The sequence below is a fragment of the Malurus melanocephalus genome, unplaced genomic scaffold (assembly GCF_030028575.1).
Source record: "Malurus melanocephalus ecotype Western Australia unplaced genomic scaffold, MMel_1.1 scaffold_164, whole genome shotgun sequence".
In the NCBI taxonomy this organism is placed as follows: Eukaryota; Metazoa; Chordata; class Aves; order Passeriformes; family Maluridae; genus Malurus; species Malurus melanocephalus.
The window spans coordinates 681,776-709,206 of record NW_026623396.1 but is presented as its reverse complement, the minus strand read 5'-3'; the positions used below and the strand labels follow the sequence as shown (position 1 = coordinate 709,206).

Genomic DNA, 27,431 nt, shown 5'->3' with positions numbered 1-27,431 from the left:
ACTGTATCTATTCTGAAAMATGTGATTACTTGCCTATAAAGTACTGCCGGAAGTGTAGATGCCTTYTGTGCTCCTCCTTCCTTTTTACTTGGTTTCCTTTCCTTAGGAGCCCGTAAGATTGCTGGTATGTTCAATTTCTATTGGATTTGAAGAAATGCAGTACACATGAGTCTTGACACTTTTAAAGAATACTCCTCTAATCTCAATGCAGGAAGAACAAGACATATCAAAATGAGTGGGAAACTGCTTAGCTAGCTGTTTTGCAGATGACATATATGCCAGTATGATTCTGTAATATAAAGTAATCCTATAGTCAWTTTTTCAATTCAGTAAGAAATACAYGGAAAGACTAGCTTTTAAAATTTTTCTTCAAGTTTCCAATAAAGGGATKGACAAGGATGCATTTCTCTAGGAAGCTGAAATAAGCAAAGGCAAGTTCATGGATGTGACAGAATACTGAGGCAGTTTATTTTCCCCAGCATTGCAGCTACACTGGTGCTCGACAGGTTAATTAGGAAAATTATCTTATTGGACCAAGCCCTTCACAAGGCAGACAAGACTCTCGTTGGATTTCTACTATCTGCAGTGTGCTGGCTTTTCAGACAGCAACCATCTATCAAAGTCATTTCTCAGCAGCCCCATGGGTCTGCATCTGTTCAACCAACTGGAAAAAAATTGTCATGCAAGCTGTGTAAATGAATTCTACTCAGCTTTTCTTCTTTCTTTCTTTTTTCAAATTTAGTAACATTTTCATCAGGAAATGTATTTGCAAATACTYACTCAAAGGAAGGAAAAATAATCTTGGTTCAAAATATATGTTATGTAAAAATTCTTCTTTGCAAGTAGGGAAGATAGCCAGACAAATGGAACTAGTAAAAGGTTGCATACCTTAGGAACTATTACTGCATAAAGAAAGTGTAAGGTTCATTTTCTGAAYAGCAGCACAAATTCAGCAGTAATAAAGGGCATGACAAAATTGAGAATAATTTTATGTCTGCATTTTAACAGTGAACAGCTTTTCTTCCACCTTAAATCATAACTGGAAATCATTGCAATCTCCCTCTCACATCCAAAATGTCCATTGACATTTAAAACCTCTGACATAAAACATGCATGAAAACACTGCAAAAATCTGCACTTCTCTTTTTTCCTGTATCAATGAGAACAAAGATAATTGCTGGCTTACTTCATGTTGCCATGAAGTAACCCAAATCTTCTGTTGTCCTAAATATTTACAATCATTTCATCAAAATATTCTYCTCTATTTACACACTATTACATACATACATCATTTAAAGTGATTTTTATCTTATAAAAGCCATAAAGAGTTAACACATCACTTGAAGCCTACAGTAACTAAAGATAATTGGAGACAGAAACAGTAGGATTAACTCATGCTTCATGCTAAGGTTTATCGCAAATGACAGGTCAATCACTTATACCAAATGAAAGAATTTTGCAAACAAGAACACTATTACAACAACAAAATTAAGTTATAGATTCCCAGTAGGTGGTTTGCAAAAGTCTAGGAACTTCAATCAGGAAGCATTATCCCCCAAGGAAAGCCTGGGCCTGATCAAATCAAATAAATTTATTTGGCCATAGAAGCAACAGAAAGAAACAAAAAGGCCTATTCTCTGAAAACCTGTTCTGCTGTTTTTTTTTCTGTAAATGGGGGGCGAGGAATCAACCAACCTGTCCAATGATTCTACCCAGCAAAGCCCAAATGCCTTGCCCTTCATTTCGCAGTTTTCCATTCATATTTTGTAGCTCTTCCAAGGACTCACACAGCTGAAAAGTTAAAGAAAGGAAAAAGCAATAGGAATGAAAATCCATTAAGAGTTATTTAATAAAATTTACTCAACTTCTTACTTATCAAGGCTGCATTAATTTATTGTGGCATTAGAAAAACCATAAAACTCATAACAATATGGCTGAGATCAGTACAACCACTCAGTAATTTAACAGAACTAAGACAAAAAACAGGGCASCCATTTGTTTTGTGAAAATTTGAAGCATTTCAGCATGAAAATAAGGCTTCATAAAATCAAATGGAAAGCAAAACTAAAATATAACAACGTCTGAGTGCTGTCCGCACTCCTTAAGCAGCAAGATTRTAACAAGTGAACTTACAAATAGATTAAAACTCTCTTTTGTCACACTCATATTCATAGAAAGACAACATTTATTAAAGAATGCAAGAAAAAAAAAGGGGGTTTTTTCACTTCTGGAAGTAACTGTTAGGTTGAATAGTCTGTGCAGTAACTATTAATTTGGTTAAAAGCCCCAGGCACAACTCCCTTTCCCTTTATCATCTTTGAGCAGTTCACAAGGACCTGCTGCTACATTTTCCGTATGTTCTCACTTAAAACACATATCAAACAGTTCTAAATAGTTTAGAATTAGTAGCAACACCAATTTTTGTCATCATTAACCATCACTTAATAGGCTGTTGAATTCAGCAAGAATTGCAGCACTGTCATCTGTCACAAAAGCTACAGTACATCTACGTTTCAAAATATTTAAATATTAAAACAAAGAAATATTTCTTTAGTAAAAGTGCACAAAATTATTTTTAATCATAATGATGACCTAATAAAAACATTAGATAAGCAGCATTTTGTGGGAGCAATGCCATAATTTATGGGCATCAAATTCATTCTACCCTAAAAAGCATGCAGAGGGACACTGTGGAGGTGACAATACTGATTATTTCCATCCGAAAAATTAGCCAAGTCATTAAATCTAAGCACAACTGGAGCTGGAGTCAACATAAACAACTAAATAACACTCTGAGTATCCTGGAGTGCCAATTATCAAATAGGGTTCCAAGCACAGAATCAAACAGATTCAKTAAGGTCCATGTGCAATTTGTTACTGGAGCGCTCCATGGGGTCAGTTAAAGAACTTGTGTCCACTCAATGCATCACAGTTTAAATTTGGTACTACTTGTGTGGGAGAAGACAGACTACTGAATTTTTTAAAAGAAGAAATATGTTTTTAAATACGACTTTTAAAGGATAATTAGATTGCACCTTCCATTTTCATGTTAGTTTTTTCCATGGAAAGAAAAATTATAGCATAAATTTTTTTTATAGCATAATTATAGCATATAATTATAGCAGCAATACTAAACTGGTACATTGGTTTATCACCCTTTTACCTTATTATACTCCACATGAAGCTTCTCTTGCTCATTTTCTAATTTATCCTTGATATTCTTCTGTTCAGCCATATTCTCCTGGATCTGAATCATGCGCATATTTCTCTCTATTTAAAAGGAAATTACATTATTTCCTATTATTGAATATATATTTTCAAGTTTTATGTGCTAAAAAAAAGGTGAAGTAATCAAAAGTAAAAAACTTATCAACATAAAGACACAAAGCTATGGCCTAAAAGTTTATTACACAGGCTGAGTAGGATGAACAGTTATAATACTGATATTTTGCTGCATAAATATTGTAGTTGTTTAAATTATGAACTTTGATCAGCACCTAGCAAACAGTGATGAAGTCATGCTATTCCACATAGAAATGGAGGAGAATTTAAGAAACAAATATTATACCAAAAGTTACCTACTCCCTTCTTAAAGACAGTTTACTCTCCTGTTTGTATTTGAAAAGCTTTATTTTCTTCAGTGTCTTWAAAAAAAAAMMAACTTTCTGTGTAGGAGATTCAAAGCARTAATATACCTGACCTAAAATGAAGTCATAATCCACATTTATCTACTAGAAACAACTAAATGCAATGAGAATTTAAAAAGCCAATGAAATAGTACAGCATAACGCACTAAAGCAATATTTTTTCATTGTGAAAAATAAGCCATTTTCACCCTTACCAAGGTAGTAATTCACAAAGTCAGCAGTGAGAGCCGGCTGCTTATGTTTTCTTCTTCCATCAACACTGGAGCTGGTATCTGAAGTGTCCACTGGGAAGATGTCTGTGCTGATTCCCATCAGCTCAGCTTTGCGCATCAGCTTTCGTATGGCAGAAGCGCTGCTYGTCAGCGGCCGCGGCAGCTTCTCCCTGGGAACCCAGGCCTGGGGCCGGGTGGTGCGCGCCAGCTCCGCCTTGGCACGGTACTGCTGGAGCCTGGCATTGATCCGAGCCTGCAACGAATAATTCCACCAATTACAAACATCAAACAACAATTCAAAATTAGGTTGGAGTTATAATTTGGAACACATCCGCATTTTATTTTCATTTTAAAAGCCACACAATCTAATCAATGCCATTTTCACTCCGGAACTCCACAACTCAAGAAACAGATGTTGATACAGGCATTCCATTTTACTTCAAAGCACACAAACGACATTATCCTTTCACTCGGTTTTGGAGCTATGCACACACTTCTTGATGAGATTTCCCTGCTGATGAAAGCAACAGATGACTGCTGGCTTTCAGACAACCCCTTCTAATAATGACAGAAGATTGGGAAAAGCCTTGGTTGACCTATCACATATGCATTTAGATACACTTTAAACTGGTATCTATGTGAGCAATAAAAGTTGATGAAGAGCATATTTGCCATATTTGATACACATTTTTAGGAACTCCTTTCTCAACGCCACTTCTCTTTATAAACATTAAACTTGCTGATTCTAATTTGTCAAAAACTCAACCCAAACAGAAGTGAAGCAGACAAGAGAAGCTCACATTATATATTGTTGGTGACATCTGTATATTTGTGACCATCTGGGAGATCTATCCCAGAAGATCGAGCTGTTACTGACAGTTGGAAAATACTGTCTTGAGGGAACTCTATGAAGTGGCAATTCTGGCAGAAAATGACATCAAACATACAAACCTTCAGAGGCAAAGCTCCAGCTGACTATCAGTTAGAAGCTGTTTACTTGCCTGCACAAAGAAGAAACTAAACTAATGTGACTGCCCCACCATATGGTGAGAGATACTCCTGAGACAAAAGCAAAAAGCGTGCATATACATATACGCCATGGTTAAGGAACATCTCTGATTTCAAACAGAATCATTGAAAGTAATATTGCAGACAGTTTAATATGTTACCTTACTAGGTCTTGAATATTAATGACCAAGAAACACAGAACATATGGGTTAAAGGTCAGCTCTGACCTCAATGGCTTTTTTCGTGGACCCACAGCATCAGTCATACAGCCACAGTTACACAATACCAAAGACACCAATGTGAAAACACATGGTTGTACAAAATATATGCAAGTCATAATACTTGTATCAAGGTGCCTATGATTGTGTCAAGTAACTCCACCTGCAGTTTTCAGCAGTCATTCTTTCAGTTTCCAAACATTTAATCTAAAAAAAATTAGATTAAAAACTTGCAGGGCCTTGGTTTGGGGAAAAGAGGAGGGAGAAAGGGAAGTGCTGGGAACTTCTCAGCATTATCAGGACTGTGTAACACATGCCTGAAAACAGAGCCCAACAAGCCTTGTTGGATGCAAACTGATATTGCACAACCATCACTTACCAGTATATTGGGTGGTATTCCTATTACTGTGATTTCTCCACTAAACAGCTGCATTTCATATAACTGAGAGCTGAGTAAATTCAGTAAGAATTATGAAACCAGTTTGAAACAAGCTACATGAAGCTCAATACCCCACAGAAATATTTTATTCAAAATTCTTCTACAAGAGTTCGCTTATGCTCATTCTCAACAGCAGAGGTCATTTTAAATTAATATTCTCTTCTCCTATTCAAAGATCTCTGAAGAACTAGAAAGGTAAGATTTTTTTTTAAAATTACAAGTTTGATAATATGAAACTGCATGTTCTTATCATTACACTGTAATTCTCACTTAAGAAAAAAAAGCCGATAGACCTCTCCCATAAATGATTTCCACTATTTACAGCTACTTGSTACAAATCAATTAGGCAGGTTTTGTTCAGATAACAAGTTGCTTTTCTGCTAAGGTGTGATTTTTCCATGGAATGCAGTTCAGTCTAAGCAGTGAAGCCAACTATAAATTCCTCAGAATCAGAAAAAAAGAAAAATATACACACATTGAAACATGAAAGTATGCAGATTCCCTCAGAGAGATTATATCAACAGGACATTTATCAGCTGAGCTTAGGCTGTAACTAACAGTTTTAAATGGATCTGCCATTAGACAGGGATATGGAGGTGCCTAAGGCTTTCAGACAACTCCCACGCAGCAGCACAGACTCACTTCCTTGCATACATTATTTTTTTCCTATAAAATCTTTACAATGAATACACCTGGCATACAGAATTCYACTCAGACCTACAAAGATGGAAATTAAGATAGAAATAGAAACAGCCCATATATTTTGTCTTGCTATCATTTTTTCTTCAGAATCTTGAAGAAAATGTTAAACAAAATCTATGAATTACAATGAAAAAGTAATCACCAACTTTTTGCCTTAAAACCAAAGTARTATTTTTCAATTCAGATAAGCACAGACTAATATTTGGCATTTACTGAGTTATATATATTATATGTACACATGAGATATATGAGATATATATAAAATTGTTCTTAGAGACCAAATCCTACAAATAATTCACTGAACTGTTAAATGACCATGCACTATCAATATATTTCACATTTTATTTTCTACTATAATAACATTTTTACAGTCTCTTAATTTGTCACATTTAACATCGATACAGAGGTGTTTGTGTCACGAACACAATACCTGAGCTTCTGGTGAAAGCTGCTTTTCTCTTTCCTGCAAGGACATTTTACAGTAAGATTGTAATGCCAAGTAGTTCTTCCGCTTCCATTTTCTGTCTAACCTGTCCGCATGCTGTTTACAATAAGCAAAAAAAGGGTCAGCTATGTCCTGTTTCAGAAAAAACAAAGGGGAAGGAACGAAAATAAAGTAAGACAAAGTAAGGCCAAAGGGCTCTGAACAGTACAAACATTCTGGCAATCAATTCATATGTTCGCGTGGGCATGTTTATAAAAACAACTATAAAGTATGTTTCTAAATCAATGTTGTCATGTTAATATCATTTATAATATAGGGTGTTTTTCCACTGTTTTCATTGCATGATCCTAAATGTTTYTAAATGCATTAACTATTTAACTCTCTACTAGTCAATCGTTGTACTTTGTTTGCATTCCCAGGGAAAAAAATCCCAGCAAAATAAATTCCTAAATACAAATCCCATTAACATATAACGAATTCATTTCCTATTGATTCACCGTACCTTTTAAATTAAATCCTACAAATGCTTTATAATTCTTAATTCTATCAAAGGCAATATATTTGGTTTCTCTTAYGTTTTTCCAGCAATTTTGGTGGCTATACATTTTTTATCATCGCTCAGATTATTTTTTTTTACCGTTTTTCTTTTTTTCATTCTATCATATCTGCACATTATCACGGCTGTAGGCTTATAGTAACTTTTAGCACATGCAAAACTTGTCAGCAGACTACAAATATCTGAGCCATGAGGAGACATAGTTTGAGAAACACATTCATTGCCTTTGTATTTTCAAAAGTGTACAAACAACRTCATAAATCTACAGACTTATGCAGTCTTCCTTCATAAAGAACTACAAATATTAATAAATCACCTGCCTATCAAATTTTCCTTCACTCCACTTATACAACATAGACCAATACAATTTACTTAGCCTTTCCTTACAAGCACATTTTATTTTAATCCTAATTTTCACATTATGTGACAGCCTACTTCAAAAATTAGCAGCACCCTRAACTGAAATTGTGTGATTAGATTAAAAACTTGATTACAGAAAAAACAAAATGTAACAAAATTTTAAGGTGGAAAGGCAAGCAGATACATATATCCAGAGGGAATTCACGTAGAGCATTTGAAGACTCAACATTACACACAATCTATTAAGGAYAATAACAATGAGGCAGTACACTATCTTCCTATTTATTGGTCCAACAGAAGAAAGTATTTTGTGATTCCTTCATGAATCCCTTAGTGGTCCACTGTTTTCAGAAACAAAAGGGTAAAAMTCAACAGTGAAAGTAATGCTTGTTTTTGTGTTACCTGTGCTACTTCCTAAGGCAAGAAGTCAAATTGTGCAGCTATGAACACAACAGGCTTAATCAAAATGATAGGTACCAGGATGAAATTGGACAACCTAAAGTACTTATACCATAAAAATTAATTGGGAAGCAGGAACTTCAAATCTAAATKGTTTTGGATCATATTATAGGGGAAAAATAGTTCAGAAAATATATTAAGAAGTTATCAGGAGCTTATAAATACTTGYTTTTCATTCTGATTCCAAAGATCAATATTACCACTAAAAAGTCATATATCTGTACTACAATTTGAAGAAAATACTGGAAAACACATATATATTTTCCAATACTGGAAAACGGTATCAGAAATGTAGTTCATTTCCCAAAACTCCCATTTGGTATGTAACAGAGATTACTATATTACACAAACAGCTAGGAAAGTATGTCACCCTATGTGAAGTTCAGGAAATAAGAGTTAAAATCTGTGTCTGTATTGACTGATAGTCTATTAAGCCAACTTCTTTGGTTAACTTTCTTTATCCTTTTTCCAGTCAGTTTCAAAAGGTGCTCAGAATTGGATAATTTGGTGAATAAAGAGCTTTTCCTGTACAGTTCCTTTACTCAGCTAGGCCTTGTTACCTATATTAAAAAACTCTGTTCAGTCTGTGAACAAAAAAGTCACCGTTTCAGGTCATCTTCATAAGCTTTCAGTAGAGGTCTTTTATTCTATCCTTCCCATAGCTACCTCTTCCGCTGCTGCTTCTGAGAGGAGACCTTCCTTCTGAGCACAGGTCACATGGAAGTATGCTCTGCACATCCCAGCATCACAACTAATGCACACCCCAGTTCTGGCAAAACGAGGATCTTCACAAAAACTGCATTCCTTTATAAAGAAGAATAGAAAACGCCACAGTAATATTTCAGGTGCATTTTGTGTAATATTTGATAATTTAGCTGTTAGATATAAAAAACAAACTGGTGGGTTACTCCTGTGTGGTACAGAAATCAAGTATGTTCCCAACAGCTGACACTACTTAAAGCTTCATGCTTTCTCAAACACCACTATTAATTTCATTTTCAACAAGCAAGGGTAAAGTGCTTAAGTAATCTAAACAGCATGTTGGATGGATTTTTACATGAACCTCCASGTTTTGMATTCCCCTTCAGCAAAACAACTAAGCATCATCCAAGCAATTCAAGCACARTTAATTGTATAAGTATGGTATGAAAAAAGCACCACTCCTCAGCAAATGTTCAATAAGTTCAGAGGACAAACAATAAAAGATGTGCTCTGAATGACTGAAAACCACATATAATTAGGTGCATGTCCTTCCACAAGCAATGACTGAGAAGTAAACATGTGACAATGCAGAAGCAAATCCTCAAAACCCATAAATATCAGTAAAGAAGGTTGTTATTCACTCAATTAAGGAGCTATAGCTTCAGATATGTGCATTTAGGCACAGTCACTTGCAAAACAGCAAACTGACATCCCCTCATATGACCTGGAAAAAAAACAAGCAACTTATTTTTCAGGCAGATCAATTCCTCAGTCTGTTTCACCATGATTTCAAACCATACCCCTGTGCCAGCAAACTGGAGTGATGAGCACATAAGCAAGCAGCAAGTGGGAACATAGGCTGCTTAAGCAGTGCTGTTATCCAGTGCATAAAGATGATCTAAAAATTACACAGGAATGCATCTCCTAGTCTCCTGCTTGCTCAACAGAGAGCAAAACTGTCTATCACCTATGGAAAATACCTCCATGCAGAAAGGTAAACAACAGAAAGGATGGCAAGGAAAACTCAGTGACAGAACCATCTCAAAACATCACATATGCTACACTAGAAGGSCTGTGTAGCTACCTGTACTACCTTTTAGCTGTGTAGCTCCAACAACTAACAGATAAGAAATGAAATTAAAAAGACTGTTATATTAAGGTGGTTTTGCAGGGGGCAATTTAGCAAAATAAGCTGTAACTACCACAGTTGATACAGCAAACAGCATTTTGAGCTTTGCAACAGTAATGAATMTTCACCTGTACAGCTCACTTTCACCTTACTCACAGCAGGAAAAGATGTCCAAATGCTCCTGTACATCACTCATGTTATTTAAAAAAAGAGCATGATTCATATCAACAACAGTTTGCAGGCTCTGGCGTGCTTGTCCCAACCTTTTTTTATACAAACATTTTTAAACAAGGCTAAACGCCTCAGCAGGCCCACGCTCCTGACACAGATATAATGTGCACGGGCAATACAAGTGTTTTAATCTATTTTACACATATGCATGTTTAAAACTACACTACATATTTTCATTTAGTATTCAACTTAACAAACTGACATCCCAGAAAACAGAAGTGATTTTGCAAAAATGAAGCTTTAGAGCTGCAAACTTACAACCAAACACCTTCCCTCATTAGCCTGATAGACATGGCTTCTCCACACAAGAACATTGTATTAGCCGTACAAAAGCATTTAGCAAACTAATGGTTTTCTGTATGGTTTGCTCATGATTACTTTWGATCTGGATTGAAAACATTTACATGTAAAACAACTTTAACTTTAGAACCCTTTTTAAGTTCAAGTTGAGAGTCCTATGTTGCTGTGGATTTTTGTAAACACTGCTTTGAAACAGCCTTTTTGCATGCATACTAGCTCACATATAAAGTCTAATATAATTCTTACTGAAYGTACATCTGCCCCTTTCTTAATCAACTTAACCTCTCATTTCTCATCTCATAAACCCTCCTCACTTTCCATTCACATTTTGTCAATATGTCATTAACTGACTTCAGAAGAAATTAGCATCCGTGTTAAAAATCAGGGAAATTGGGGGAAAACAGACAGAAATTGTGAAGAACAGTGGTAAGAGAACAGATAGAAAGATAGAGGGAAGAGCAACGGTATAACCATTAAAAAACTTTATCATATTTTCAGTCCTGGACTTCACTACAAAATTGCTATAAAGAAGAAAAATAAAGTTGGGAACACGCATTTTATTCTATTACATGTAAAAACACAAAGTACAACCAACCATCTCTTTTAAAMTTACCTTTGCACCGTACTTTGAATAATTCATTTCTGTTAGTGTTACTGGCCGCAGCTTGTCAATATCTCCAAATGCCACTCCTGGAACATAGAGGGCRCAAACAATGTGGACCCACCTAAAACAGAAAACAAAATTAGGTTACTGTTATCAACATTTTTATCCTATATTATACTCACCATTTTCAGATTTCAAAGCATTCTGTAAATGTTGCAGACACTAGATGAAATGKTTGAAGGAAAGTACATTAAAAGCAGGGACAGAGTGCCTATTTGGAATTCAGGAGCTCAGACACTGAGCCATAGAGTAAGGCCTTTCAAAGCCACTGGGATTGCTCTGCCTGCCTGGATCAAGGGCTGGGCTACCATCACCTTCATGTTCTGATGGCTCTCACAAGGGCTCCACACACTTTTCAAGTAACATGAAAGGTGTATGAAGATTTTGATATTACTTATAAAGCTACAGCAGACAGACACTTTCATGATGTGGTAGGGAGTAGGAAGGGGAGGAACAAARTTATACAGGTAGTCACAGCAACACAGAGCTCTGAATCTTTATTTAAAAAACATACAGCTATGAAGCACTTACAGCACAGCATCAGTCAGACTTTGCACTCTTAGTTACACCTGGAACTATCACCAAAACTAACTAGTGTTAAGCAGCATAGATAGCACTTGCATTCAGTAACAAACACATCTGCGTAGTATCACAGAAAAGCCTGTCTGAAACAGAGATGAACAGACTTAGTTRTTCACTTCTTCACTGGCCATAAACAAACTGGAGAGTAATACATCTAAATCTTCAGCCCTAAGGGGCAGAAATGAGAGGGCATGAATCTGGAGGTTACTGTATAGTAATTAAATGCCCCACAATCATAAAGGCTTCAACCTCAAATCTGCTTTTGACAGGCATCTTCCTATCCTCCTGAAACTCTCAGCTACCCAAAAACAGCTGTGCAGCAGAAGACAAATTTTTCTTCTTCTTACATAATGAATAACTTCTAAAAGATCCAGCTCTTATTGTCACAAACCAKTGGTTAGTGACAAACTCAAAATCTGTTACGCACAGCAAGCATAACTCAAATTAAAGGAGACAAACTACTCCAAATAATCTTTCTGATTTACCAAAATTAAGGAAGCATTTGCAACTCCTTGCTCGTCAGGTAGGAGAAAACTCTCAGAAACAGAGGGTCAAGACTGCTATTTTTTTGTTATCTTATAATATTCAGGAAAATGGCCTTTCAATTGCAACTAACACTTAGACCCTATAAACTCCCACATGATATGAAATAAAACTAGGGACTTAGAACATAAACAAGCTCAAATATCCTGTGTTTGAGCCTCAGCAAGTGTGTTAACTCAGCACTTTACAATCTTCCCAGCCATTATTGTTTAACAGTAAACGTWTCACTAGAGAAGACTAAAACTCTCTTCTGTTCTGTTCTAATCAAATAATAGAATCTGCTGCCTGTATTCAAGAAGACTYATGATGATGTGAGAAACACTTCATCCCTTGGCTCTTTTACCAGGGACTCAGTACAGAATTGTTACCATCTGCTTAAATCTGCATTCATGCTGCTGTGCYCTTTTTTCCAATTGTCTACCACTGTTTAGCCTACCTCTTCTGCCTCCTTTTTCCTTTGTACTTTAATTTTAAAAATTCAGTTATACCACAGCAATAACATCCTGGGTTCAGGWGTACTTAAAAGAGCATGTTTATTACCCTGTTATTAACTAGCTGCTTACAGACTAGAGAAAAATTTACACTCATGGTTGCAATGTTCAGGAGCTCCCTRTAGCCCTGGTTTCTCAAAGCAGCACACTTCTCACCAATGGTCCTAAGACCTACAATGCTGGAATTTATCACACTCAGATTTATTAAGTTTCATGTTATTTATGAATCATATAACCAAACAGAGATTCCATAAAAGCAAAATATGAAAGGTTCAATAGCAAGCTCAAAAATACATCTATATTTCAGTCTTTACAAAGAAAACCATCTTTCAATGTACAAAATTGGTGGGCAGATTATTTACTTACCATTTTTCCCCCAAACTGTCCAAGATATTAACTGGGTAACAGAAAAATCCCAGTAACAGTAAGAAACAACTTAAAAGCCATTAAATCACTTCACTCTGCAATAAATTCCTCCATAAATCTAACAAGTCACAACACTGACTGATCCACTGTGTCATATCTGACAAGACTGTTTTCACTTGTGTATTTAAAATCAAGTTTTTATCCTGTGGTTAAATCACTCAGGTTTGAGGTGAGAAGTAGTAAATTCCCTTTAAAACATACAAACTTCAAACAATGAGAATAATGTATATCCCAAATACATGTTTATATGCAAGAACTGCATTGCTTTGCCTCCACACATTTTAGTAGTGTTCTTCACATCCACAAAATTATTTGGTCACAGCACTGTWTCTATAGGAAGATGCAAAGAAAATTTGAAGATGAGTTATAACCTTGTCTTAAATAACATAGTGCAAATATGACAGCCTGCTAGGTGCCAGAGAACAAGCTGAGATACTCAAGCATTGTGCCAAACTTCTTGCTGCTCAGAAAGRAAATAAACCTCACCACTGGTTTTATTACAGCATAAACACTCCAGCATGCCAGCACAAGCCCCTAACTCAACACAATGTTATCTGCAAAAAGAAAAGGTTCTTCTAATTAATATATGAGAAGTACATCTTCTGTCTGATTCCTCACAAAACCAGTGGAGGCACAAGATATCCCTGCAGGRGAGCAATGGAGCACCAGCTACCACCTCTGCCCTTCCAAGCTGCATCCAGGAGGATAGGCAACAGCTTGGCCTAAATCACTACCATACTTATATGAAATGTTCTTCAATTAAAAAAAGCATATRTATGTGCTTAAATGTGTATTTTGGTAAATGTTATGACAAACTAAAGTAAATAYCTCATTTAGATGAGCATACTGCATTTGTTTTCAAAAGGAAGTAAAAATATTTTTTTAAATCAAAGCACCACACAAAGAACRAGACCTATAACCCTGAGATAAATAAAGAGCTTGTTTGTAAGTAAAAAACATCTGAATTCAGCAGGGCTTCTTTTCTATWTTCTTCCTTTAAGATGTGTAATATAGAAAAATCCTTATAAACAGAAGTTGCATATCTCCACAATTACTATTCTTKACAAAAATCCAAGGTTCTGGTTGGAGATTTTTGATAGTAAGTTTTAATACAGCCTCCTAAACGTACCCGCCAAAGTTCAATATAAAGATACACATCTTCTACAAGCAGCTGCTTTCTCAATTTAATTTGCACAGATTTTCATGCTCCACTGGTGTATTTAATGCTGCTGCACTCTGTAGGAGTTTATCTATGATAAACCCAACAGCTGGCTGCTTGCTTCATACTGACCTTCTCAAAATGTTTTAGTACATGTCACCCAAGTATTGCAGTATTACAGATTTAAACTGCCATTTCAGTGTGACTGGCACACAAGTGCCTCATTTCTTTAACCACCTACATGCAAACTCAGACCTGAATCTTTATTAAAAAAACATACACAAGTCAGTCAAGTTCACAGCTGAAGCAGCTTCAGCTGCTTTTAATACCAGTTCTAAATATTTTCCTGCTCATTTATTTAGCTGCACATGTTTTAGAAGCTTGTAATTAAGACAAATTGGGTAATCAAAGAAGAATAATCTTCCTTGTTACTTTACCATCCATTTAGCTTGGAGCAATGATGACAGATGTTGATTAGGAAAGAAGAAAAACTCCATACTGAAACAGGGACAGAATTTATATTTTAGGATAATAGCATTTTGAGAAGTAAAATTTCATAAATTCATATTTATACTTGTGAAACAGAGAGATTAATGTGGAAAGGCTTCTGCTGAGAAATTAAGCACCTCATTATTCTAATGATTCACCTTTCATGTAGAAACAGAGAAATTATTCTAATTTGATTATGAAAAGAAACCAACTAGGTTTGGTTTGTGTAATTTCCAGCACTGACGCATACAAAGAGTTTATTTCAGAAGATGATAAGGGGATGAAGAGCAAAGATGAATTAAAGGAATCTGTTACTTGGTAGTCTCTTCCTGCTAATATGTCAAGAAAAGCACTGATTTGGAATCCAATTTACTGAGTACAATAAAACATAATCAACACTGCACCAAGATCATACCCTTAGTTTTTAGTGTGTGCCCCCCACTTTGAGAATTCAAATGTGTAAATAAATAATAAAAAGAGAGCACAGGAATTTTCACATATTAGTAATATGAATTAGTAAATAACAAYTAGTATTTTGTTTTTGTCTATATATAGGATCTTCATCTGGGAGAATAAACTTATCCAGGATAGCAAGTAAAGATACAAAAAGAATAAATTATAGCGATAATGCCCACAGCCACCAAGGCCAGCATGTGCTTATGTACAGACAAACCAATGTAATGAAGAAAATACTTCCAGGTTAACCAGAAGCATACCACCATTTCAACAAGAAGAATTTTAAGCAATTATTAAAATGTTGACAATAGTTTTACTAGGATAATATGGTAAATCACACATATAGTGCTTAAACTTTTTACAGAACACAGGAATAAAAAGGTTCTAAATAAAATAATAATAAAATAATAATAAAATAATAATAAAATAATAAAATTTCTCAGGTGCATCAAGTCTCACATTTCCTTTTACTCAACTGAGTTTTAGTCTTTAGAATTATTTTTTTTGCATATAGAAGCATTATTGTTAAAACAGAAAATAACTGAAAAAAGTACGATTTGTTTAGTCATGTAAAAGGTTTATAAAGAAGGCACATAAATACTCTTGAACCTACTACAAACCAGAAACAAGGACCTGAACCCTAAAGTTCAGTATTAAAGTATTAAAAGAAGCACTACTGCCTCCAAGGGTCAAAATTATTCACTACAAACCTTGACTCACTTGTGTAACTTTTTTTTAAAAAGCTTATGATAAGCCCAGTACCTGAAAGCTAGGCTTATTACCACACACCTGCAATTCCTACAACTATAAAGTATATGGGAAAAAGCCTTGANAAAAAAAAAAAAAAAAAAAAAAAGAGAACCAAATAAAACAATGCAGCAAAACCCAGCAACATTAGGCATAAATCAGACAACACTGATAATCCAGTGTTTGTCTTTACTACAGATAAGTAGTTATCTTTAATATCTACATCTTAATTTATTTTCCTAATGTGACAGGAATTGAAGATATCACATGAGAATTAATTTGCTTATTCTGAAATTAGACCTGAATTCAATCCTAAAAGAAGCAAACATACACTCAAAAATCAAGAATATAATCTCCATAATTCTAAATAGTTGTAATGTACTAGGTCTATCTCAGTATCTTTAGCACACCTTCAATAGAATTTTGTWATGCTACTTTTTCCCATTTCCTGGCATTATTAACTCAGTCCTTTGCCCTCCCAAAAAAAGAAGCATATAGTTCTCCTCCTATTTATGTCATACTTGAAAGTCAATAGACATGAGCAGAGTTTGTACAAGGCACAGGAAAACACCTGATCATTSAAATATAAGATGACATCAAACTCAAAACATCACTTATTCAGTCTTACCTGCCTGCATCAGTCTCCTTGAAGATGCCATCCTGGTTGGGACACAATTCACAGCTAGGTGTGACACCACACTTGCATGCATCACAAAACCARGGTTCTGTGGAGTTTTCTGAAGCTGAGCTCATGATAGAGTCACTCTCTCCATCAACGCCATAGCAACCTACAYATGGGATAAAYRGAAGATCAGTGCAAGAAGAGACAAYTGTAGAAGACACTTGCCAGTTATGATTTCAGAAGGGAACATGCACACATACAGATTCAGGAGAGCCATATGAGAAAAATACTGTGATACCCAAGAAAGCCTGCAACATTTTTGAGACCATTATAGTTAGTGCAAAATTTACATTTGAAAGAGCTTAATTTTAGAAAGTCATCCGTTTTATGTGATTGCCTTAGATTACAACTGTAAAACAATGTCTCGGGTTGATTTTATGATAATGCTCTATTCCTATATTCTGTCTSCTTGTATGCCCAAAATCTCGAAACTAACAAGAAGAAAAAGACTGTTTTAGTTTTATTCTAGCAACACTTCGTGTCCTTTCAGACTATCCATTAAGAAGGAAAGTAAGAAAACAAGACTTAAAGGAACCAACAAAGACTGAGAAAAACTGAATCCATTTTTCTTCAAGTAAAGAAATATATTTCAAGACAAATGCAACAAGCTTTTCTCCCTGAAAATGAACATTTTTTTGGAGGAAAGGGGAGAGTGATTGGGTTTTCTTCTAGAGGTTCATTATGCCAATAAAATACTTCAACAAGTATGCACATTTCCACATTGCATTCGGCATKCAAATCAATACAAGAGAATAGACACATGAAATAAAAAACACTGTCTACCTACTTTATGAGCTGAGAACTGACCTTAAAACCGTTGAGCAACTTCAAAACCAAAATATAGTTTGTGGAGCACAGACTGACAATTCTGAGACACCATAATGGTGATTGATGAAGTATATATATAACATATATTTTAAGCACTCTCATTTGTACCCGGTTTTAAATTATGGCTAGGCTCAATCATTCAGTTTCTCCATTCTTCTTCAGTACATCATGGGTATTTATGATTGCTAAGGTGCCTATGCATTCTTAATTACCACAAATTCAGGAGAACAGTGTTCTTTAAGTGATTTGTTATTTAAATTTTGCACAAGAGTAAGACTTGTATCAGTACTACTGAAGACAACAAAAAGGAAAATCCCAAATCGACACAAAACTGTTTTTTTTTCATATCCCACATTTTGAACATTTAGCTGCTATTCAGTAAGAGAGAAAATATTTAATTGTCAACACTTAAAACACAGTAGAGGCTTTACTAAAAAATTAAATTCAGCTATTTATCAAACACAGCGATCAAGTCAACATTTGTACTTCCACAGMAGAAAAATTACTCAACTCTGCAATTAAATAGCAACATGATTTTTTACTTTGTTTCATTACCCGCTGGCTGTCATAAAATAGCAACAGTGTTCCAACTCCCCTTGAGACAGAAACAAAGGTCTGCATAATACAGTGAAACTACATTCACGMAATAAGCAACGCTACAGGAACCTCTCAAGAAATGTAGTCTTCCATTACAGAATGAGGYTCATCAATAAGAATTAAAATAAGATRGCAAAATGTTTCTTTTCATTAYAAAAAGTATCCTAGAATAAAAGGAMAAGCAATGTGCAGAAGCACATTCACAGACAAGTTTCATTAGGGATATTCAAGATCATAGAGCTCACRTATAGGGTAACTCCATCCTCCTTATAATGTATCAATTTTAAGAAACATTCCACAAACTAATTCTTTTAATTCTAACAACACAATTTTGAATACATGCCAGCAGATCTCCTTTACAGAAATAAGGCCAATGTACAAACACGACTCGCTGATGTCGTAGAGTTGATGAATCATTACCCTTTTTGTAACTCCTTCAGACRTCTAAACATATTAACATTTTCTTAAAAGTACTTACTAAAAATTTCTCAACATTACAGATGCAGTAATACTGTCCTCAACCCAGATGATAAAACAAAATCAGTTTCTTTCAAACACTGATGCTTCTTCACCAATTGAAAGCAATTAGATTTGCTTCTCTAGMCTAAGTGCCAACAGTCTCCTAAAATCAGAATGATGACTTCCCCAAACTGTCTTAMCTTCATTCTGAAATAGTTGCTTTATAATACTTACCAGTCATTTATACCTGATTGTTTTTTATCCTTACTGATAGAAAATGACACAAATGTGCTGCAATTTCTTCCATCCTTATTACATGTGTTGACATTAAACATTATTTCTATAACAATACAAACACAGGTCTTTTTCTGAAGTAAAAAATAATAATTGTCCATATTTTTAACCCATTTTTTTGGTCCCAACTTGTATACAAATCTCAGTGATAGCTTTAAAGAATTTAAGATCTCTGACAGACAAGGAGGCATTTACTCCTTTTATAACTGGYATTTAGCAAAACTAAACCYCACACTGTTAAAAYCAGCTTAAARWWTTWTTTTGGTCCAATTAAAAAAAAATTTAAAACCATTCTTTTTATGACTTTAAAATGCATAGACATATGGATACAAAGCTGCTATTTGGTAAATGACTCCATCCTAGTATTAAGTGGCTACACTGAAGATCAATTTAAAGTTGCTCTGTCCAATTGTTCTGCATGAATTATTGGGAATTGCTGGTGTCAGAACACAAAGCAACCTAAGGGCCTGCTTAGTAAAAGCATCAGGAGATAATCTTTGGGTTCTGTCTAAAAGTACCCCAATTGTACAGACAGTGTAGGACAACAGAAGGAAGGACACAGAACCTATAAAGGGCATGTTTGGTTCCAGTTATTATCACTGCACCTCTGATCTATTTGGCATTAAGTCAATAATCTGCCCCTTTGACTGAAAATTTGTTGAAGAAATTAAAGTAACTTTTAAACACTTTCCTTAAAATGCATGCTGCCTTTCTTTAACATTCACAAAAATTCTGAAGTCCCGGTCTTCAGAATACTCCTAAGAGCTCTGTTCGACCTAAAGTCCAGTAGATACTCATGTTTGTATATTCTTAGATTATTGTATCATAACTGCATTTCTGACACTTCCTTGGAAACCATTAACACTAAACAATAAAACCAGTTAAGTATAATACTAACCTATGAATTTAAACACATAAAATTTTCACAACACTTACTGTTCTGGTCATGGCATCTATATGATTACAGCCTTGTGGTCTATTGAATGTCTGTCAGTATACACAGAAAACAAACTTTTTTATTCCCTGATTTTTAAGTCATTTTACTCTGTCAGTAGGTTATATTTTCATGTGATTGTCAATAAAAAGAAACTGCACAAACTTTAAAATATCATTTTGAACAATTGTTCTGAAATTTCTACCACTGAGAGAAACAGGAATAGGGACCTAATTCTTGTCATGGCTGCAGCTGGTCCTCCGTTTCTCTGGGAAGGTAACTCTTCACCAAAGAGGATATCTGCATGTATCAACTACATCTACACATACTCTGAAACACTAACTTTATGGTAAACTCTATGTTTGCAAAACTAAATGCTGTGAGATCACAGTATTCAAAATAYATTTCATTCAATTCTTAACTGGACCAACAGTTTAAAATAAGAACATTAACAATTTCATGCATCATGAATTCAAAACAGTGTTTTTATTTAGWAAATGAAGAGTACATGATTTTGAAAAATGAATTTTTATACCAGACAGCAGAAGACCACAGTAAGGGGCAGAATTAAAATGCAAAAATGTTTTACTTCAGTGCAGAGCATATGGCAACTACACTATTGCTGTTAGCAAGAGAAGTTTTATTCTCTGACATACACATCAAAGTACAGTAAGAAACAAAGATTGGAGATGGAAAAGAAATTGTTCAAAAAATGTAGAACTTTTCTCATTTAACTCACAGCAACCAACCCAAGGGCAACAGCTGGCAAGTGTACTACCTACACTTGTGGCACATGCTATGATGTGTGCCAGACATCTTCTTCAGACACACTGCAATCAGTATGTCAAAAAAACTGACAACACAGCTGGGGGTGTCCTACTATTACAAGATCTTAGCACAAGCACATTTATCCAAAATGACAGATTGGTGTCTAAARAAGACTTTTATAAAAAGAAATGACAATTATCTTCACAAAGAAGTAMAAATTCTGAAAAGTAACTGTAYAAACTCAGTAAGAAAGAATTTTTCCCTTTTTTGAGGGTGTTGGAGGGAGGATGTGACAGGGATAGGCTGATATGTGCAATGAGAACACATTTTTAATTGATGGACTTATTAATTAATTACAGGCTTTTTAAACTAACATATAATAACCACTCCCATGTATAAGAGTGAATATTAAATTAGTGTTACACGTACGCTACTTTTGCAGTTTTAAAGGCAGTTACAATTCAAACCAGTTATTTACTCCACAACACACTGATTTTTGGACATTTCTGCAGCGCAAAGACAGCTTTTGAACAGGCATGCAGGCCATGCAGGTGATAGGAACATCACACAGCAAYAGCTAGATTAGAAAATAAACAGAATTTCTCGCAATCTCAAAACTCRTCAGTATTTCAAGTAAAGGTATTTATTAAGGATGTGTGACTTCAGGTCTGAATGAAAATTCCCCTCTAACTCTTGGCCATGTTGTCGTTTCCACATGAGCTCTGACAGAGTTACTCCCAAATGATTTATCACTTCTCTTCTTCCATAGAAGACCTTATTAATAACTCATTAATCCAAGCAAGCAGTCCAACAGGAATACAAGCCACAACAGAACAGGCAGCTGATGCACCAGGTCATCAAAAGGAAAAGGTGGTAGCACCAAATACCCAGGAGGGTGCCCTGGTGTCCAGAAGGTTTGACTCAGAGCAGCATTTTCACAGCTAATGAATAACTTCACATTAAAACAGAGGTAACTGTCACAGGAAAATCTTTTCCAGTTACCAGAAAGGTTTTGTGGAGGACAGAAAGTTCCACTTGAAGAGAGCACCAAGGCATTAAGTCAAGAGTGTAAGACGCCCTCACTGTGAAGCAAAACCATTTCTGTAATAGTCAACAAGAAGAAAATAAGGTCTTCAGGGAAAGAACAATCAAATTGTCAATATSATCATTATGTGGGACCCTGGGTGGGACACCAGTAGGGTGTGACAAGAGTGCACTTGTTCCAAATAATTTTTTACCATGCTACAGAGGAGAAAGCATGTGCATTCATAATACCACTTGAAATTGCACATAAAAACTATGAAGAAAACCCCTGTGGTATTCCAGCAACTTGTTTGGGCATTTCAGAATAACTGGTCYTGATTCTAGGGAAAAGGCAACTGCTAAGAATCAAAATCAGATTGCAGGAAATGGGCATATTACTCTTCCTAAGTGCAGGTAAACATCATTKCATTGATTTCTGTCCAATTCATAAATAGGAGCCTCTTCATTCAATACTGTATTCTRAAAAACTCAAAAGCTCAAATATTAGAACAAATTTCAGGATACAGCATGATATCCGCAGCCACAGCAATCTACCAACTAAAGGAAACCTGAAAAAATAAAAACAAATTTTTGGATTTCAATGTGTTTACAAAACAGACTCTCTTATTACTGGAACATTTTTCAAACCAAGCAGCTGCATATAAGAGTACAATGGACTACAAATACCGTCTATGTCTGTGATCTGGGCACACAGTTACAAGGTACTGATCAAAATCAATGCTTTAAAGAGTAAACCTTGCTTCTACTAACATAAAAAAAAAAAAATATTCTCAAGGTTGCAAGCCATTGTTTACATGATTAGACAAAAATTATCTTTTCAACTACTTTTCAATTTATTTTGGAAATCAGCCAAGTTGAATGATTTAGGCAAACAGGACCAAACAGTCACTGTTGCACTGCATTTTGGTTTTGACTGCAACTTCTCAAGGATAGGCTGCTTCATGTATTACTTGTGTACACAGAAGTAAACAGCCCATCAATGACCACTGGGCAGGACTGCACACATCTCCAAGTCATTGAACGCGCATAGGTACATATATAAGACCACTGAMTCAAAATAAAGCTTCCAAGGTCCAAAATTTTTGTAACTGTGCTGATTTTGCTGGGGTGGAGTCRATCTTCTTCACAGTGGCTAGTGTGAGCTATGTTTTGGATTTGTGCTGAACACGATGATGACAACTGAGAGATGTTTTTGTTATTGCTGAGCAGGGCTTATACAGAGCCAAGGTTTCTTCTATGTTGGCAAGGAAGTTGGGAGTGAATGAAAGGTTGGGAGGAGACACAGCCAGGACAGGCGACCTCAACTGACCACAGGGATATTCCAGACCATGTGACATCATGCTCAGTATATAAAATGAAGAGATGAAGGAGTAAGGAGGAATGTTTGAAGTGATGTCATTTGTCTTCTAAGTCACCATGACATATGCTGGGGCCCTGCTCTCCTGGAGATGGCTGAACATCTTCCTACCCATAGCAAGCGGTGAATTAACTCCTTGTTTTGCATCCCTTATGTGCAYGGTTTTTGCTTTACCTATTAAACTGTCTTTACCTAAACACACAAGTTCTCCAGCTTTTACCCTTCCTATTCTCTCCCAATCCTGCTGGTGGAGGAGTGARTGAGCRGCTGTGTGGGGCTTGGTTGCTGACTGGGGTTAAACCACAACAGTAATATTTTTATTTGCTGCAAGCAATTATTTAAACAAATTACCGGAAAAAGCTCAGATTTAAAATAGCACCTGCCCTTACTTATCATTATAAAATACCAAAGTACGGAAGAAACACAGCAAAATAAATAGCCATTTCTACTGGAAACTATATTCATACATACCTAGAAATGAAACATACACGTAAAATGTCAAGTGAAACTCCAAATTGTTCAACTTCAAATTGTTGMTGCAGAAATTTGCATTTTTATCACAGTCATCAATTACTTTCACATACACAGCTTGCTTATTTTCCTCTAAGACCTCACCTACTCAAACAGAATTTCACAACTGCTTCATATACACTTTGAAGTATTATTAAAATTAATTGCAAAGAGCTAACTAAATATTCAACCACAAGTGTGAAAAAATAAACAACATCTACAGTCAATTATCTGGTACACACTAGAATTTAAAAGAACAAACGGACAAATTAAATCTTCTGAATTAATCTATTTTACTTTGTTGCAATGACAAAAAAAGAAACATACACATTGCATTCTTTCTATCGGTGAGACTAGCAGGAATCTTTGCCTGGAACACTGTAGAAAGAATAGCAGCAATTACTTTTGAACTACTAAAATTCAAGTTACTTGTGAACTATGGAACTACTTTCCTGTAAAGCAAAGCCAGCTATAATCTTACTTCTGTAGGGACTAAAGTTTAGTAAATGAAACAAAATGAGGAAGTGATCTTTTGGGGATTTTTAAAGTACTCTACTTGAATAAAAAATGACTGCCATCACTTCATTCTAAAGTGGCAGAAGATCATTCTTCTATCACAATCATTCTTCACTTCAGCAATCATTACGATCATTAAATAAATMTTACAGAAGAATTTACAGGGAGCTCCACAGCTCTAAAGTTTGGATATATTGACTGTATGTAATGTTTGGGGAATTCTCAAACATGCATTTGTAACTACCAGCAAAAGACACTTTTATTTTCCTCATGAGTTAGTATCAGACCGTGCTAGGGGAAAAAGAAGATCTACCAAGATTCTGTAAAACTAAGTTTTAGATAGTTACTGCATCTCAGATCAAATACATTCTGCACATTACTTTCCAAAAAACTTCATGGATACTGAGGAAGGAATTCTGCAAGACACATAAATTTAGGAGCCTAACACTTCTAGAAGGCAGTAAGACCTGACTAATGCCCTCAAAGGCRCTTGGAGTGTGATTCAGCTCATCATAAATTAGGTCAACTAAACTGCTCTCTAAGCAATACTGACAGTATGGATTAGCTCTTCAAAAGGYCACAACAGGTTCAAGAGTTAAGAGAACACAAAGACACTCAATATAAGGCATATGAACCACAGGACAGAAATTCCATCCTAAGTGAACAGAAATTCCATCCTAAGTGATGTCAACCAAAGAAAAGAACTACATCCCAATGCATGAAAAATACTGTTTTGAAAGTTTTCCATCTAGTATGAGAAGAATCATTGTCTACCTGGAAAGACATGCTAAACAGCTCAAATCCCTTTTTTAATTAACAGAGTCACATACATTAAATAAATGCCTTGTACACTTCTGAAGAATGAAAGCTTATTTACTTTTCGTTTYGAGAAATGAAATAGTATCATCTCACTTTCCTGGGAAAACTTAGAAAACAAAAAAAGGTGAAGTCCTAAAATAGTACACACTATCAAGAAAAAAGAATCCAATCTGATTAATGGATTGTTTTTGTTTTTTACCAAAAAAGTCTCTCTGTGTTAGTACTTCCCCACCTTCCAGCCTTAAGAGAAAAGAGCCAACAATATGCAATACAGTCACATCTTCCAAGAAAAGCTGTTAACATTCACCTACATTATCATTCTGGAAGCATTTCTGTAAAACCAGATCACCTATGTTTATTATACACATATAGTCCAGATTTTGAGAGTTAGCAAAACAACAACTTGAATACGTTTTAACTTCAAAACTTCCTTGCTGCAAATTGTCAGTGAAAATTATGAAGAAGTTCAAGACTAGCTGTTTTCACTTATAAATAAATGCCACGGAGAACACCTCTCTTCTTCCCCCCTTTCTTTCTGCCTTTTTGGTACAGGAAAAATATAGGTGAAATAACCTTTCCTTTTAGAAGGCCTCCTACTCTCATTATATGTGAATTATGCAATCAAATTCATATCCTGAAATAGGTAAGACAAAATACATTAATGGAATATCCCAAAGCCCTGAAAACACAGTGTATAGCTCCAGTATTTGCAGACTGTGGTTGATTGTATCAGTATCTGTAGGCCATGTCTCTCATACCACAGGTTCGTATATTTGCTTTGCTAAAGCAGAAGATGGGTGTTACACCACTAAAAAAGATCAATGTAGTATTACAAGAAACTATCCCCCAGCACTGAAAGGTGTTGCTTACATTGAAGAGGGCAAATCACAATTTTATTAAAAGCAAAGCATATGCTTTCCTCCTGCAATGAAAATGAAGGGTTGTATTACCTTCATGCACTGTTATTCCACAGTTGTCACACTGGATTATTTCATCAGCATCTTCACTGTTATCTCCAAGACAAACGCAACAAATCAAAATATGGTCCATTTTCTGGGAACTCCAATTTTGTGACTTCTCAAGGATCAATGAGTCCTAATATTGAAAAATGAAGACAAGTGGATTATGCGAGCAACTTCAATTTTATTTAAAACGAACAGATTTGTTATTTGGTTTTGAACAATTTTTGAACAAAAAGAAAAAAAAAAAAACCATAGAACATTATTTTCACAAAGCTAAGATTCTTGTTGTCAAAACGTTCAAACACTTCATCCAAGGATACAAGAGCTGGTATGCATAGATCTCAATGCAACCTATAGACCTGCTAAGATCCAAAGGTCAGAAGAGAGTAATTTCCTCAGACAGAAACACATGTCTTTGAACCATTTATATTCTACAAAAAGGAATACCTAAGAAACCATTTAAAATCAAAATCTAAAAAAAGGCCAAATGTGACCTTCAAATGTTCCAACATTCAGAAAGGTTGTTTCCTTTTGTTGAAATTTTTAAAAAACATGTGGATCTGAAAAACCCMAAAATAAATAGCTAATACAAGACAGCTAAGTTTTCACTTACATAAAATATAACAAATTATCAACTCTGTATGATTTTTTATAATGCAAATGTATGTATCTCTATGCAAAACCATATGAGTTATTAAAACGGTATGTTCTTCTGAGTATATACAGGAGTAAGGATTTGCAGAACAAGTACATTGCCCTGTTCTGGCAACCTACAATATGAACCACRGATCTTAAATAGAATGTGGGTTTTAATGGGGAATTTTTCTGCGGAAACACAGTTAAGTGCTTCATAAACCAAAAAAAATTGTATGTAAAACAATTTGCTTAATAAACACTGTGTTCTTACTATTATCATTCTGAGACAGAGCACTGTCTTTTCTGCTGTTTCATGGCCTCCATACACATTCTTTTAATTTTATTTTTCAGCTTSAAGTACCTTAATTGGTAATATGAAGGCATATATGGAAGTGTGAAAATAGGCACAGTCATGAAAAATAACCATTACAGTACAAAGAAACAGCAATAGTTTTAAAGCAAAGGCTGAGTTCAGCGGTACCATTCAAAATATCAAAGATGTAAAAATATTCCCAAACTGCTGTGGCATCCCAAAAAAAAATTAGGGTGAAAGATGCCCTCCCAATCATCTTTTTCTAATTCCAACCCCTGTTTATAAAATACAGCAACAACACTATGCCTCAGGAAAGAGGAGCTCACGTAGAACAGAAAAGAACATTTACAGAGTCACGCTGCTTACAGGAAAGCAACTAATTATGAAAAATACAAGATTCTCTGATACAGCGTTCAGACTTATGGAACATCTCTCCCAACATCYTCCTTTTAGGACAAAGCATTTTGAGGAAAGCAATATCTATGGACATTATTGTGGCCCATCATTACTCAAAATACATGTTTAGCTTACCATTCACATTACAGATAGGAAAATGGCAGTGGATGTTCCCTAACTCTGGCAGATTAACTGTGTTATGGCATAGATTTCCCTGATGCATTGCACAATCTACAGAAATCAGTTTTTTCTGACAGTACCTTTGAAACTGTTACCTGACCTCACTGAGAGAAGTTTAAAAGAAATTTGCAATCTCTACTGTTACAGAAGCTCAGGGTCTGGTAATGTTAA

The 27,431-nt window shown here is 35.2% G+C and overlaps 1 protein-coding gene across 4 annotated transcripts in view; it reads right to left on the bottom strand.

The window, feature by feature from the left end:
- The window catches only part of PHF14 (PHD finger protein 14), a 155,713-nt gene that overhangs the window by 112,048 nt on the left and 16,234 nt on the right, over positions 1–27,431 (bottom strand). For all 4 annotated transcript variants that reach the window (XM_057372130.1, XM_057372132.1, XM_057372131.1 and 1 more), the window contains exons 4-12: positions 25,724–25,868; positions 16,594–16,753; positions 11,022–11,133; positions 8,713–8,850; positions 6,657–6,803; positions 3,842–4,112; positions 3,164–3,270; positions 1,696–1,791; positions 34–137 (exon numbers count right to left, since the gene is read on the bottom strand). In XM_057372130.1, coding sequence (XP_057228113.1) covers positions 34–137; positions 1,696–1,791; positions 3,164–3,270; positions 3,842–4,112; positions 6,657–6,803; positions 8,713–8,850; positions 11,022–11,133; positions 16,594–16,753; positions 25,724–25,868 — 1,280 coding nt within the window. The remainder of the gene's footprint in view (positions 1–33; positions 138–1,695; positions 1,792–3,163; positions 3,271–3,841; positions 4,113–6,656; positions 6,804–8,712; positions 8,851–11,021; positions 11,134–16,593; positions 16,754–25,723; positions 25,869–27,431) is intronic.